The following is a 17,170-nucleotide window of genomic DNA, read 5'->3' as shown; positions in this document are numbered from 1 at the left end:
TCTGCCTCATGTGTCATTTTAGACCATCAGCCACAACATGCATAGCAATTATACCTCTTTTTTTTCAAATAAGAACTTAGCTTTACGCAAAAACGCAGTGGTAAAATAGCTAGTGCTTACTTGACAGTATCGATTTGTAATTGACCTTAATTTTAAATCACTATCGGTGTCCTGAGCGAAATGCTCGCCAACAAGAAGGGAATTATAGCAGTAGCCTTAAAAGATTTGAAGTTCAAGACAAATAACTCGTTAGGTCCTAATATAATAGAATACACCTAAAATTATATCAATGAAAAGCGTACAATATTTTTATGATTAGGGTAATTTTTGTACCGCTTTTTTTATAATGTGGCCATAACTACAATAGGACGTATTGTCACCATTACTTCAGCGTCATCGTTAGAATGTACTAATAATATATAAAAATATATAATAAGTAATGATATAACGAGTACCTTCCATGCAGCTCTCATTACTTTTAATGGCAATCGACCAAACACAATAGATTCCAAAATAATGTATGTATGTATATATATACAACATGATTAAATATAAAGTGAGGCATTAATGAGGGAAATGTCTCAGAATACTGATATTAATTAAAACAATATTTGTAGCTATAGAATAAGTATTATTTTAATTTGAATATAGCTTCATTTTCATTAACAATGTAACAGTAAGTAGGAGACTGCGATTTATCTGTAATGTTTAAATTTTAAAAAAATATGCTAGATAATAAATAGCAAATAAAATAAACGTGATTCGTTTATTTACAACTTAATCCGATTGACATTATACAAACTCAACATTACGATATAATTCCAAGATGGGATGAAGTTCGATGATCATATATCGTAACTGGGGCGATATTTTTATAAATATTATGTAGTCAAAATTCGAATTTAATACTAACTTTCCGATATTTCATTCAAATAATTCCTGTGGAAAATAGACAGATAGACTGAACAAATAATACGCAATAAATTTTAAAATAAAAGATTTACACTTGCTGACTTTATCTAGATTCAAAAGTACCTATTTGTTTTAATATATTACGTTTTATTGTTTTTGCATATTATATGCCAAGCTGATTTCTACATATTATGTATGTAAAAGAATGACTTACAACCGGCGTGGACCGGAGGTGTTGCACCTGCCGATCGGCAGGTGGCGACGGGAGCGCACGTGCCTCGCCGTGCAACCGGCCCTTGTCCGATTGCAGTAGGCTTTTTATATCCATCGACAGTAACTGATGGGATTTACGTCGATAAAGCATCGGAAGTAATATCGCTTTAGGATAGACTTCTTTTCCGTTTCAGAATGCGATTAATATTTAATGTTGTTGTTTTTGCCTTTTAAAATTACGCTAGTTATGTCGGTGAGCGTGTAGCCATTAATTGGTATTAGTTCTTGTAAAAAGATAAGCAATACTACTACTATTTAGGTTAAAATATCGTAGCCGACTTATTACTAGTTACTATAAAACTCCTAATATTACTTGACTTAAAAGGTAAATCGTAAAAATAATTGTTTTGTGTTTAATGAATGGGATATATGTTATCTACTTTAAAAGAATATATGTTAATAATTTGAACTTAATTAAATGTTAATTTTATTGGGTCAATGGAATCGTGTTAAAAAGTACTTATCAGTTTCGATATTATATTATCTGTACCCAAATAATGCATTATTATACCTAGTGGTTTTTTTTTACAGTAAGTTCAATAACCTTAAATTAACCTCAGTTTTAACCTTTATTGTATTGTGAGATATGAAGTTTTATTATGAATTATCATTATCATTTATCTACAAAAAAGAGTAATATGCTATTTATTTTTATACGATGCTGCAGTTAATTCTTTTTTGAGATAAATTCTAGACGTTTTAATGAAAAAAGTTGTTTCTTACACATTTCGCGAGTTTCACGCGGGACAGTGTTTTATATATATATACACTTACGGACTCCGTATCGTATGCACGGCAGTTACTTGCGAGGTCATGCAACATCTGTTATTTTTATAATCTTATTTTTACACAATCGTAAGAATATTAATGTACTATTAACGACAGTTGGTTTATATTACCTGAATGTTAAAAGGGGTTCCTGATAAATTACAGGCATGTATTTGGACGTTATTCATCATTAATAGTGTTCATATTTTTTTATACAAATTTTACAATTAACTTTAATTTAGCCTCTATGTACAGTAAGTAGTCATTTCTATTATTATATGAAAACAGCTGACCCATGCCCACTTCGTTGGGCGGTAAACATTTTTACTTGTGATCGAATTTATGTTCGGTCACATAAATTAAATTGTCTCTTGTCTTTATCTAATTAAAATTTCCTTGGTAATAAAGCAATTTATTTTTAAATAGATTGACGTGTTGTATATGAAAAAAACCGTCTAATAGAAATAACACTCAATAGATTACGACACGGTTGCGGTTCCATACCCATGTCGTAGTATCTTTAACCATTGGTCCAAACTATATGCAGTAAAAGGGAAAAGTCTTTCGTTTTAAACACTTGAGACGTTAGGGTTAACTTATTTTGATATTAACTCATAATTGTTGATAATATGACTAATGGACGTGACCTAACGATTTAAATTATTTTTTTATTATAAAAAACTACTTTTTGTGACTTAATTTTTGTAGGCATTTTAACTTTTTCTACAACTTTTCTCTAAAACTCAATTATATATGTCTCATCGTTAAGGCAGCGTTCGTAAGAAACGTTTTCTTTGACTTACTTTGCAAACCACTACCACGAAAGTCTTTTAATTTAGCCGGTAACTTCTCAAATTTGGACAAGGATATTATAAAAAATACAAAAAACAAACTCAAGGTACTAAACTGAATATTATTAATTTTAAAAATTGTGTTCGAAGATATTTCTAAAATAGTTGTTTCTTTCTGACTGATTCTGATTTGACAGACTAGCCAACGCTGTAGGGGGGGGGGGGTGTATTTTAGAGTACAGATTATGTTTCAACGACTTTCGTAAGCCGCGAGAAAAACACTACCGTCAAGCTTCGGAAAGCTTATTTTAAAGTTGTGTTATTGTGGTATTTATTCTAATAGTTAGGAGTTGATGAGTGTTTTTGAGTCTTTCGGTTCATTAGTATGTCTTTCGCTTTATAATCTCCACGAGAGTACTATTTGCCTCGGTATATTTTTGATGTTAAATACATCATTCATTTTTTTTTTAACTGTATTCGACCGTATGTGAATATTTCAAGAGGTATAAAGCAAAATTTGATCATGTTTTGCAATGGGTAAATTCAGGTCAGTCCAAATTATTACAGCAAATAGTTAAGTTTTTCTAAATGGTTTGTTTGGTTTTAAGAAAGTTAAAACACCAAAAATTATATTAATTTACCTCCTCTATTGATTTTTAAGCGACGTCTTCCCTTTTAACATGAAGTTTTATAGTATTTTATAGTAGTATTGAATATTCCTACTTTACATACATCATTTCTGTTTTATTATCAAAAAAATAAAGAAGAATCGGGGGCAATAAAAAGTTTTGGGGTGTCCCGTCGAGAAACCTTATTGTAAATTAAATTAAATACCTGATTGATATATATAATAGACTTTAGTAGTCAGTGAGAAGTATATAGGTAAGAGGAGTTCATTAAATCCTTCAACCCTTAGTAATTTGAAAGAATATGGCTACTGAATTTCGCTTGAATTCTTGATGCATATAGAATAACACCTTAGTGTATTACATATTTTATACATATAGATAGTAAATTACCGATACTAGTTATTTTTTGTATCACCTCTGAAGTCGTTATCATAATAATGATTAACACGAGATAACGCTAGTGCGTTAAAACAATTAAAAAAGACCAACAGTTTGTTCTGGCTTTCTTTATTTGGCTATTTCTTGTAAGGGCTAGGATAAATTATGGAAAATAATCTTTTCTGTTGATTCGCATAGCATTGCGGTCAAATTATCTGCAATGTCGGTACGATTATTTTGTCCTTGAAAGTTGCAGAGTAGAGTAATTAGTGAGTGGGGTGAATGGATTGTTAGTTTTTATCAGGTAGGCGGCGGGAGAAGCGCGGGCGGCGGGGCAGTGGCGGTCGCTGTTTTGCATTGCATGGCCGTTGTGACGGGGCCCGCGCCCGCACCCCAGCCGCCGCTGAGCCCGCCGCGCCCGCCGCGCTCCGCACCGCTCTGTGCGTTCAGTCATTCGGCGACGCTCGCGCTGGTGCCACTTTTTAGCGCGTCCCCGCTTTGCCCCCCTCATCCCAGTTTCATTTTCGCACACAGTTCCGGCAGTTTCCAACCCATTTCTTGTTTTTGTTACTTCTTCGAGCAGTACATTAGTCCCGTTGCAGTCTCTTATACCCACTACTTATAAAGCTTCGGCGCCTGTGTAATCAAGTCTTCTGAGCTGCGCCAGTTACGCAGTCTACTTATGGACACAATGGCGAAATACCGCAGGTATGCCTATCGAAGACGCTACATGTCTATCCGAGCGGCTAAATGACACTTCTTTACTACTTCCTCACACCCTGTTGTGTGATATTTTTTCCGAAGTTTTTAATACTGGGTCGTATGAAACTAGTTTGTATATTTACCGTTCACTTGGTTGATACCTTGGGTTGGGAGTAGTTCTTGAACAAAATGAATTGCACTTGAGCACGTGGTGCGTAAAGTTAAAAGTAAAATGGCGGCGCCGGCGGCGGCGCGGCATGAGTCACCATTCCGAGAGCCAAGCACACGCTGATAAAACATATATCGTTGGATGACGAGTGACAAATTATTCCAATAAAATAATGTACGCCCCCATAGTCATTCTAAGGAAATTCCTTTCAGTTACTTTCATTTCTTTGTTGATTTCTGTTTACTAACATAAAACCGGTTTTCATGTAGTATTTGACCTATTCATTGCAACAACAATATTTGGTATATAGTTTAACTTGTTACTTATATTAAATATAACGTAATCATATTAGACACAAATTCCTAACTATATTGTTCCTTTGATATTGAGTTGAAAAATTATTGTTAATACATAGCTAATTTGTGGGCTGTCAGTCTTTGCAACTAAATTGTTTCTTTTCTAAAAATGAAAAACATAAGAACTAAGATAGAATACCGCATTTCCGCATTCTTAGAATTCTATATATTTATACATATTTTTTTATAATTCAGGTTTAGCTTAATACCTTGTATTCTTTTGTTATCTGATTCCTCATAGATCGAACTTAAAAGGTATAGGTAATAAGGTAAAGGAATAATTATAAAGGAATCACGCGCTATCACTAGTTTAAAATAGGCGTCCGTCCGGTATTGCTAGAAATTTTACACATTTTTGTGTTCTACCTGTACTTTATTCTTTTGAACTTATAATATTATATATATACTTATATATTTTTGAACTATAATTTAATTAATCTCGTTTTTTTGGAGTCTATCGTACACTAACTGGTTGTAACTGTTTTCATTTTTATTGAGTCATATACACTAGATATAAAAAAGCCATAATAAACATTCAAATTATTATAGTAAATTCGTGATTTATTAATTTTTCCATACTGTTGTGGTCGGCAATTTGTGTACCTCAAATCTCGGTTGACGATTGTAAGGCATTTAAATTCCTGTTAATATATTGATTTCAAACTTACTATGATTTAAATGAACACTTAGCGTAATAAAGGGACTTATTATATTATAAGTAATTAAGTATTAGCGTTATATTAGATGCAAATCTTTCTACAAATTATATATATATATATATATATATATTAATGCAAGAAGTTCCTGCTAGTAGTTTACTGACGACTTGTTGCATATTATATGTAATTCCGATTTTATGCTAATGATAAAATTACAAATAATTTTATGATAGTAAATAAAACTTGAAATGAAACTATAATATTGATACTAATCATAGAGTAATAGTACAGTAAACATTTATATGGTATTGGTTTATTGCTTCCTCTTTACAAATATAATTCATAACAGAAATAAACGAGTTGTTCAACCCCACTAGCGTCACTAAACAGTGAAAACATTCACGTGTCGACCCTTTAATTTTACCAGCTATACTCCTGTTGTCCCTTTAAATAAAAATGGGCGTATACGTACATAATACTTGCATTATTTATATTTTTACATGCATGAATAACACATTTATTTATTCACTTATTTATTTTAAAGTAATGTTATAATGATGCATATGGTTTTAGTTTTGATTCACACGAAATTAATATTTTGTTAATTTTTAATATGTAACATATTGAACTTAACAAGTTTTGTTATTTACTAAAATTCAGTTATCTGTTGTTATAGAACAAAAGAATTATAGCAACTTTACAATTTATTTGTATTTAGAGATAGTATTCCTAATAAAGGCTTTACGCATGTGTAAGTCGCTCCGTGAGTAGTGGTTAACTAAGTAAATGCACTATCAGGGGTCACTCGCTGAACGCGAGAGTGCAATGGAACCACAACCAAACACACTTGTGAATGGCAGCGAGCGCAATTGGCGTGGGAGGGGGCGGAGTAGTGCGCTGCCGATGATGTCATCTCCGCTCCGCCATTTTGTATTGAGGGTCGCTAGCCGCCTGCCGCCGCCATGACGATAATAAATGCCTCAATTTTAATAAATTAATCTACACTGAATCAATGAGCTGTTTTTGGTTTTATGTCTTACCGGTGTATGCCATGAAACGTTCCTATAGAATAAGATTATTCATTAGGTTTCTTGATGACGATGTTTTGTAATAATAAGTGATAGGTTATGTCGCTTCTCACAGCCGATCAAGGATTCTCATCAGTGGGCTCCCCCTGCATGCTCGCTTCGACACCATCGAGCCCCTGCTCTCACAGTATGGCAACGTGCAACATTGCGACAAAGCGAACTCACGCGATGCCAACACCCAAGCGGTGTACATCACATTCGAGACCCCGGAGCAAGCGCAGCAGTGAGTATAGTCCATAAAGTTTGAAGACATCTTTTGGGCCTTGTCACTCTTTCGGCTGCTTGGTGTCTCTCGCTTCTCTAGGTACTGTGCACTCGAGGCATTGATGCATGATTTGTGATGTCTCTTTTCTTGCCTTCTCTTTTCTTACTATCGCAAATCTATTGCTTTTTCTTATAGTTCTGGTTTTCAGGAAATCTATTTAAAATTTGCATGGGGTGTGGTTTATAAATTAAACATTCTGTTATATATTCATAATGGACAACACTTTTCTATCTTATCGTATTTTATTTTGCATGTGGTCATTTAACTTTGAAATGCGTGCGTGGGTGTGTTTTTGTGTATTTATATATATACTAAGGAATTTTAATGTAAACGAAAGATTACTAATTTCTGAATTAAGGAAATAGTTTCATTTGTACTTTTGTTTTCTTAATACATGATCATTATTTTATTTTTCTAAATTAGTTAAATTTAAAAAAAGTTACATATATTTATTGTATATTTACATAAATATGTTATATATCGTTTGTTATTTTAGTTATTTTATGTAAGTTCTACTTCTACAAAGAAGACGGATTATTACAAAAGTAATATAAAATTTCTCTTGTTGAATATTTCCATAAAATAAGTATGATATATATATGTTATAAATAGAGATGATTTGTATTTGACAGAGCCATCAACGGACTAAACGGGTGCGAGGTGGAGGGGAGTCGTATGAAGGTGGAGGCGGCGGATGGGATGGCGCGAGGCGGCCGGCGTGGGCGACCGGGTGGTGGCCGCGGCGGCGGCGGCGCACCTGGCACTGGCGCGCGCCCTACGGACTTTCCGTTGCGCTTGCTTGTCCAAAGTGATATGGTTGGTGCTATCATCGGCCGTCAGGGCAGCACTATTCGTCTCATCACTCAGCAAAGTCGTGCTCGTGTCGATGTCCACCGCAAAGATAACGTTGGCTCCCTGGAGAAGGCCATAACCATTTATGGCAACCCAGACAATTGCACTAATGCTTGCAAACGAATATTGGAGGTGATGCAGCAAGAAGCAAATAATACAAACAAAGGGTAATTTATTCATTTATTTTATTTTGTTACTCTAGTCGTACTAGTTCTATATAATAAGGCTGTTTTAATTATATTTTTGTAAGTTCTTTACCATTTTAATCACAATGAAATACAGTAAGTCTTTTTTCCATTTTACAGGGAAATATGTCTTAAAATTCTTGCACACAATAATTTGATCGGGCGCATCATTGGAAAGGGTGGAAATACCATTAAAAGAATAATGCAAGAAACTGACACCAAGATCACTGTATCTTCAATAAATGATATAAACAGCTTCAATTTGGAGCGAATCATCACTGTAAAGGGGACTATTGAAAATATGGCTAAAGCAGAGTCACAAATATCAGCAAAACTGCGTCAAAGTTATGAAAATGATCTGCAGGCAAGTATAATAATAAACTAACACTTTCTAAGCGGTGTAAAAAATAAGAAGTAACGATAAATCGAATAATTTAAAAACGGGTGTTTCCTTTACTGAGCAGGTGCTGGCACCGCAGAGTATAATGTTCCCGGGTCTGCACCCGATGGCTATGATGTCGACTGGCCGCGGATTTTGCGGTGCACCGCCGCCCTTCCCACCGCCCATTTATGCGCCGCTGGCCGGCCAAGGTGGCGCGCAACAGGGCGCTGGCGACTCGCAAGAGACCACTTATTTGTACATCCCTAACAACGCAGTGGGTGCTATCATCGGCACTAAGGGATCGCATATTCGGAACATTATTCGATTCAGCAATGCTTCTGTGAAAATAGCGCCTCTCGAGCAGGAAAAGGGCGCAGAGGGCGGCACCAGCGCGGGCGCAGTCGGTCCTGCAGCTGCGCAACAAGAGCGCAAAGTTACCATCGTAGGTAGCCCGGAAGCGCAATGGAAGGTAAATTGTTAATCAAAATGATTGATGATGATCAAATATTAAAATGACAATGAATATTATAAATGTGGATCATGGACGTAGTAGTATCTTAATTTTATGGTTTATAATTACAGGCACAATATCTGATCTTTGAAAAAATGCGGGAGGAAGGATTCATGTCGGGGTCAGAAGACGTGCGGCTGACTGTTGAGATCGTGGTGGCTTCATCGCAAGTTGGGCGTATCATAGGCAAGGGAGGACAGAACGTCCGTGAGCTCCAGCGCGTTACTGGCTCGTTGATAAAGTTGCCCGAGCAACCTCAGCCGCCGGCTGCCGCCGCTCATGATCATGAGACCACCGTGCACATCGTTGGACCTTTCTACAGCGTCCAGGTTGGTGATGACAAAATATTTTTTATGAAATTAATAGCCTGTATTCTACAAATATGTACATTAATTATTTTAAACGGAGTAACTGACAACTGGCCCATCATTTCAATTTGTGGCTAGGATTATATCTATTTAGGAATAGATTAGCTATCAACGGTGAAGTCGACGGTACGGTATTGTCTCAATATTGGTCATAAATTTTGCATTACTTATTTGATATGGAAAAAAGCAATAGCAATTTTTACAGGTATTCGTTTAAACATAAAAACAGCCATTGCAAAAATAAAAAATCTTCACATATATCATATGTAAATTGTTGTTTGTATGTTTGTCCTTTATTCTTTCCTAAATCATTTATCCGATCGTTAGTTTACCGATTAAAATTGAACTACGTCGTGTGTTTTTAGATTATTTGGTTTCGCGACTCGTGTAATTAATCTCTTTACCTTAAGAGTTTTAATTACAATTTTGTTTAAATAAATAATTTATCTTTGAACGCGAACAATGCGAACTATATGCTTATATAAAACATTTAAATAAACCATACAATTTACTTGAGAATATTGTTCTGACACTTTGTCATAGTTTTAAATTAATTACGACTAATTAAATAATTTATATGCTAAGCGAAGATAAAACTGACTACATTCTATATGATATTAATATAAGCGACCTTTTTAATAAATATTGCTTACCGAAAGTTAAAAACTCAAGTGACATTCGAAAAAAGAAGACACTGCATTTTTTAACTAATCACTCTCTAAATAACGTTTATAAGTAAGGTGTGTCAGTAATGTGTCAGTACTTTTACAAGATATACAATGCACCACAATTTTACTTACTATACTATCCTTAAAATATTACTTAGTGATAAAACATTAATGACTATTTATTTGCGTAATTTTGGGTTAAAGTTATACAAGCTGATAATCATAAAATATACAAAAATATTAACTTATGGGTCAATTTCAAAAAGTTTTTGTAATTTTAGAAATGTACAATGTGTACTAACTACTTAGTGACTTCTACCACCCCATGTAAGCGGCCTTGGTTTATCACTTAATTATCAGTAGTTAAAATTGTCCTTTAAACCAATGATGCAGAAATTAAAATGAAAAATATGTGTAACTAAATTATAAAAACTGGTTGCAGACTCATAGCATAAAATAAATTAATATACTTAAACAAATGTTGCCCCTATAAAGTCACGTACATTAATTTAAAATGTAAAAAACACAATAGCACCAGCCTATAGATAAACATTATGAGCTACAATCAAGTAAATGGTCAAAATGCTCTCCTTTCTTGAAGATAACTTTCTTATAATACAAAATAATAGGTAAAAAAAACGTATACTGAAAAATTTACTCTGCATTTGTTTAGAACAATTAACATATAAACTATCTACTGTTGAACTGTTTTTGTAATTCAATTTTAAAAGAAATATAAAAACAGCTTTTAAACCCGTATTAAAATTACAACTTTTTAAAAGTATTTAAATAATATAATATGTTTTTAAAACCTTTAAACTTGTAATTATTTTATATTGATATTTATTATTTTTAAAACATGTATGCAGCTTAACGTTGAATGTGTTGCGTTATTAAGGATTGCATCTTCAATTTGTAGTGTGTGTAATTATTGTATTCTTTCGTAAATGTGTGACTATTTGGTTTTTGATTGAGATTTGAGAGATTGACTGAATTTTAAATGTGTATGTAAGAGGAAGAATACATGCTACGTATGAAAGATAACAATCGCGATTTAGCAAAGAGTACATGTAGTTACAAGTCTAGTGTCGAGGTTGCGGGTTGCCTGGGAGTCGTCTGCCGCTATAAGATAAGTACTCAATTTTAATAGCTGGCGCGATGCGAAATGGTTGAAGTTATTGGCGACTCACTGCGGCATAATAAATGTTTAAATGTTGTAGCAGTCGCCCGAAGCGGGATGAGAGCCCTGTGACGACGTGCGCACAGTGGGTGATGTCACAATGAAATGCCACTTGACGGCCGTCATGGAGGCACTTTTAACGTTTTCATCTTTTCCATAGGTGAGTTTCTCCTTCCATTTATATAAACATCAAGCGAATGTATCAATTACTGCGATGTGTTTATTTAAATAAATGTTTAAACAAATAATCTTTGTATTTTTATTATAAAACAATGTTACTCATAAGCTGCTATATATTATTGTTTGCATGGACGTTGTAACTACATGTACATTACATACGAAATATAAAAGGGTCGCAAAAATTGTCAGAGGTTGTGCGAGAAGTTGTATGTGGATGAGAGGTTGTATGAAAAGTAGTTATGTTATTAAGTGTAAGGTTAATTTATGAGTTAAAGGTTTTTGTTAGCTACATATTTATTCTGCTATGCGATTAACATATACTTATTTTAACAGTACTTTATTATAAGGCGCCGCGAGTTTTAGTACATCGTTCGTTAACGAAGGTTTGTCGCGATGAAATCTGATTCTGTGACAATGTAGTGATGTGTCGCGTTGCTGCTTGCAGTCAGCGCAACGGCGCATTCGTGCGATGGTGGCGCAGGCGAGCGCCCCAGGCCGCCACCGACGCGCCGCACCGCCGCCGCCGCCCGCCCAGCAGTAGGCGCCGGTCACACCGACACCACCACCCGCCGCCACCTCTCCGTCGCCACTTCACAGCCACGGCAACGCCTGCCCCGCTCCGCCTCAGCCCCGATCCCACCCTGAATTCCAGTCCAAAGGCCCAGCTCCGTTTAGCTCTGCCTTTGTAGTCTTGCTATGCGCAGCCTCAAGCGCTTTGATTTGTTGGCAGCCTGTGTCCAATGTTGTTGTTGAAGTAATTATATTAACGTAGTGAATTATAATTAAATACTATTGACGAATTTTATCCCGGAATTAATGTTGATGAGTAATTGGATATATATTATGTATATTATATATATTATTCATATACACTATTTTTTTTTAACGATAGTGACAGTTGTGAATATATATTAATTAGCCGGAATATATTTAATTGTTATATTGTTTTCATACCATGTTATTATACTGCATTGTAAAGAGTTTTCACTGAAGGCAATAGTTGACGATTATGTTCTCTATACATATACACATGTTAGTAGCAATAGGTTATAGTACAGCACCATTTTTATACAAACGAGATGTAATACATATTTTGTTTTGTTATGAAATAATAGATTAATCTGTTAAAGCACTACAATATACTGTTGATTTTAGTCGAAAGGGTGTGTGGGTTGCGAACTCTGATCTGGAATGGAGATACACGACATCGCTTTACTCATGAGGCTCAACGACAATCAAAAGCTTTGCAACTATGAAGTAAGGATATCCTAATGTAACTCATTGTGCGCGCGAACCGATAAAAGGTGCTTGGCCGACCGCCGTCTTGTGGACGGGCTGACCAACTGACTGACTGACCATAAGACGGACCATGCGACAGACTGACTAGTCGACTATTTACTCGAATCAACCAGCGGCGCTGCACTCCACCTGCGATGGATATAAATATTTTTGATATAGTAGTCATCGTTGGACGGTAAGGTTTAAAAGGTACGAGTTTTAATTTGTAAGTGACATTTGTTGATCGTTTTCTTTGTAATTTTGTCTTTGTTAGCTTTATAACGGTTTTCCTGTATCGATGCGACAATGGCGATCGTCACACCGAGCCGCACCAGCTCAGCTAGTGCGGAGCGATGCGGAGCGGTCGTTCGGTTCCACGCGACGATACGGTTTTATGCGAGTGTACGATTTGCGTTATAATTGTGCCAAGTGAGATATTTAACTATGAAAGTTTAAGATTAAGTGAATGATATCAAAATTGATGAAAAGCTTAGATATTTATATTTATAATTGTGATAATAATATATGGAAGTTTTGGCAAAAATGTAAGAATGTTTTGACATTCTTTTTCCATTATCTTAATTCTTTCGAGCAGGGTTGTAACGGAGCTCTCCTCCGCAATGGAGAATTTGACGCGACACGTCCGTTCGCCTCTTATGTGCAAAAACGTAGTAAACGTAATGAGGCTCGAGTCGGGTTGGTACCTGATTAAGATAAACGAGTTGCCCCCGTAGAATAATGCGTTATTACTCGTTACTCGTTTAGTGTTTTTTTATCGACAGATAGTGTCTAGATAAAATATTAAATTAGTTTATAATGAATGGTTTTTTAGTAATAGACGATCTTAAAGTAAAATTTATTAAATTTTAGATAGTTAATAAATATTGAAGTAAGCGGCGATATAAATATTCTGAAAGCATACTTTCAATATAATAAATCAAAACTTAAGTCAATAATGTGATGTCATCAAATTGCATATTTAAGATAATACAATGGATGTGCTACGCAAGCCCCAGTAGTGTTTTTTTTTTTGCTTTCCGCGGAGGTCAAATTTGAGACCTTATCTTTGTGTGTTTATTAATTATTACATCCGTTGTAACCCTGCTCTCGAGGTTAGAATATATGAATTATATTATACGGCGCCGTAAACTTGCGCTCGCTCCCAGGTGCATAAAATAATTTTCATTTCAAATTGGCCCACCGCTCCGCCGCCGCTCTGAACAACCGAGCGCCTAAGCAGTCATCGTTTGCCGACCCCACCTGGATACTTCCACATATTATTTAAAACTATCTCGCTATTGGCATTCAATTTTCACCGAATGTACTGTTACCGAACGATTTAATGATTTTAACACGGACCTACATACTTTCATCGAATAAAAATAAATAGCCGTTCTGTGCGAATATTTTCTGTACCTTTCTGCGTACCGTACATTATGGACCTATTTATGCCAAGTATTTTGTAATCTTCCCTGACTACTTCATGTACTTTGGGAGTTATTTTATATTTATTTATTCGGAACATCACTAATGTTAACGGTTTTGACAGTATTGGCATTAAGGACGTAATAAAATTTGAATATGATGACAGTAGGTAGTCTGGTAATCAATAATATTTTTGCCGTATCATGACAATCTAAAAACATAATGGGGGCACCTATTCAAAACATTGTGTATTTTTGAATAGTGAAAGTAACTAATAAAACATTGTTGGCAAATAATATATTTGTGATTTTTAAACAATTTTAATGGCATATAAATTTTGCCCCTAAATATAACCCCGCGCTCACGCTTTTTTTTATAACACCTCGTACAGTATGTCTTCTAAAATACATATCTGACAATGATAGAACACTATCTCTAACAATTTATTTTAACGCTTGAGGTGTTATTTAACATTCCTTAATTGTTATCACATAGAAAAAAAATACAATATAAACTTGTTTGTCGATGATTATGATTTACTGACATTTTAGCGAGTGCGCGGGGCAGTTACGGTCTTAGTTTTAAACAATAGGTAATTAAGACCTGCGCGGAACTAGATTTCTGCTAAGTTATGTTTGCCCAAGATTTACGAACTGTCATTTTGCTTGAACAGGCTTTTTTTTGTAAACAAGCCTTTAGCTTAAGTTGTTCCTGTTTGTTTGTATAAATACGTCATATCATGTAACAGTTTGTTAATATTGGGAATATGTTTTGTACTATAGGCGTGTACTTTATTGAATATTAACAAAGTTTACATGATATGGTCTCTTGATCTTATTAGCTGCTCAATTACAGAATTTTAAAAGTTCCTCAACCTCTCTGGGCATATTTTGTAATTGTGTGGCTAATAATGCGATTGAAATGTATTATTAAAAATAACAATTCTCGTTATAGAAAAAGTTCTAATACTTAGTAATTACACTAGATTGTTTATAGTCTAGGTGATAAAGGCGCCAGTTTAGAACCAGGTTTAACAGGGACTGGCCAATAATTGGTTTTTTAAAATATCAGTTCATTGCAAAAACTGTCTGCTCGATTGACATGATTTAATTATAAACGACAATCCACAAACAGATATAAAACATGATATACTGTAGGACAATATGTGCGAGCGCGTCGGCCGTTTATATTTTATTTTGCAGTATCTTATTCGTTGTAAACGGCCACTCGACTGCGACCGGAGGAGTGTACATATAGGCATGTCGTTAATTCCTTCCATTTGTAAGCAAGAGTATCATAATGTTGCACATTATGATTTGTGTTAGGAAGCAGAAATTAATAGTTTTAGTTGATTATTGTATCGTTGTGAAGTAGTGTTAAGTTGAGGCAGGCGCGGGCGCGCGGCCCGAGACTGAACTACATCGCCGCGTTGCCCACGTCCAGCCATCTAAATGTCATTCTCGCTGGTAAAATATACTTTATCATTCTTGTTTGATGGTTCTACTGTTATAGACATTTTAATATTCATTTCTCATGTGTGTAATCAATTATTTGTGTATTTGGCGTGTGATCGACTGAATTATCGATTTCATTTTATGTGCATGAATGTATCTTAAAATAGTACCTATGCAAAAGGAATATTACGATTAAATATTGATTGACTTGTTTAATATTATAAAAAGAGCGCGGTCGAGCACACGGCATTCGGCGCCGAGAGCGCAATGCCCCGTGCGCAGAGCCCGAGGGTCATGTATTGGGGAGCTGTTATTGTTGCTTCTCGTCTGAGTATTTTAAGGTCCAATGTACATTTTAGGAAGGTTGATTTTTTTTTATTCAGTATCTGTTCGTACTGGACGTTTCTTACATATTCAACCAAATTTTCTTTTGAATTTTTACTGTTATTTTTAGAACCATTTATAATTGGTATAAGTTCAGAAACTAATAACTACCTCAATATTACTAAATGAATATGATAATTATCTTTGTGCATGTTTTTGGGAACTGAATTAAAAAAAAATACAAAAATTCAATATAGTATAAGAATGCTATTTTAAACAATAATGGAAAATTGTCAAATTTAGGTTTCTTAACGTAATAAAAATTGATGAAAATTTTAATATTTTTTTTATTTCAATATAAGTTGTGCAACACGTATCACCCGCGTTAATTTGCGCGTGCATTCTGATGATTTCCAGTCTGGTTCATACAGCTTTAAAATACTAACATCGTATAGTACCTTTGTTTAAATATTTGGTACGTAAATCATTAATAAAAAAAAAAAATTAAAATGCCGGTCATGTCGTCAAGACGACCGGCCATTTATAATTTGCCGTATTGTGCAATTCTTTTTACACAATCAATTGGTAGGTTACCTATTTGGTACCTAAATATACATATTTATTAGATCGCTAACTTAAAAATTAAAGATTTTATTAGTAAAAAAAGGATTTCGATTAAGTTTTAATTATTCTGTAAAATAACTATATTTGTTATTTTAATTTTATTTTCTATCCTAAATTCACGGAATTCATTAAGTAGTAAGTACAAAGCGCCAATGGATTCTAACCATTCAAAGTATGCAAAAATAAGGAGTAGACTACGAAAACAAACCTCATCATATATTATCGTTATATATAAGTACACTTATACATAAATGTTTATAAACAATTGTAATATTTTTGACAGCAGAAATTGAAAGTTCAATTAATTAAAACGATGGAGATAGACTTGAAGGATATTCGTTATCCCTTTCGTTGGAGCACGACGCTACTAGGATATCATATATACCTTTCTACATATTTGGGAACCAATTCTACTAACAAATTTTCACTATCGCAATCGAATCGAATCGTGATCGTTGCCGTTTATCTATTCTTTAATTTAATTACCGACTATTAGCGTAAAAGTTAACAATTAAGGTTTATGGTTTTGGCATAACGACATATATGTTAACATAATACCGGTTCGGTTCCGATCGCTATAAATATAGAGTAGTAAGTGGGATTGGAATTGAATCTGGAAAATATCGGAATCATATAGAAGTTAGTAGAATTCGTCCCCTGTCCATGTTTTTATTAAATTAATCGAAAATTATGAATTTAAAAAGTACAAAGTAGGTAAACCTCAATATCAAAAACGTAAATGTCAGAAA

General features: G+C 34.4%; 1 protein-coding gene across 6 annotated transcripts in view; it reads left to right on the top strand.

The window, feature by feature from the left end:
• Positions 1-16,136, top strand: part of LOC126780782 (insulin-like growth factor 2 mRNA-binding protein 3) — a 50,302-nt gene extending 34,166 nt beyond the window's left edge. For 3 of the 6 annotated variants that reach the window (XM_050505483.1, XM_050505482.1, XM_050505480.1), the window contains 6 exons: positions 6,781-6,948; positions 7,623-8,009; positions 8,148-8,391; positions 8,492-8,878; positions 8,992-9,249; positions 11,762-16,136. In XM_050505483.1, coding sequence (XP_050361440.1) covers positions 6,781-6,948; positions 7,623-8,009; positions 8,148-8,391; positions 8,492-8,878; positions 8,992-9,249; positions 11,762-11,857 — 1,540 coding nt within the window. In that variant the 3' untranslated portion in view covers positions 11,858-16,136. Of the gene's footprint in view, positions 1-4,187; positions 4,460-6,780; positions 6,949-7,622; positions 8,010-8,147; positions 8,392-8,491; positions 8,879-8,991; positions 9,250-11,176; positions 11,297-11,761 lie in introns of those variants that run through there. The other 3 variants (XR_007670537.1, XR_007670536.1, XM_050505484.1) reach the window with 3 other exon arrangements.
• The last annotated feature ends 1,034 nt before the right edge of the window (positions 16,137-17,170 follow it).

The sequence above is a fragment of the Nymphalis io genome, chromosome Z (assembly GCF_905147045.1).
Source record: "Nymphalis io chromosome Z, ilAglIoxx1.1, whole genome shotgun sequence".
NCBI lineage: Eukaryota > Metazoa > Arthropoda > Insecta > Lepidoptera > Nymphalidae > Nymphalis > Nymphalis io.
The sequence above is the reverse complement of the archived record's forward strand: the minus strand, read 5'-3'. Positions and strand labels throughout refer to the sequence as shown.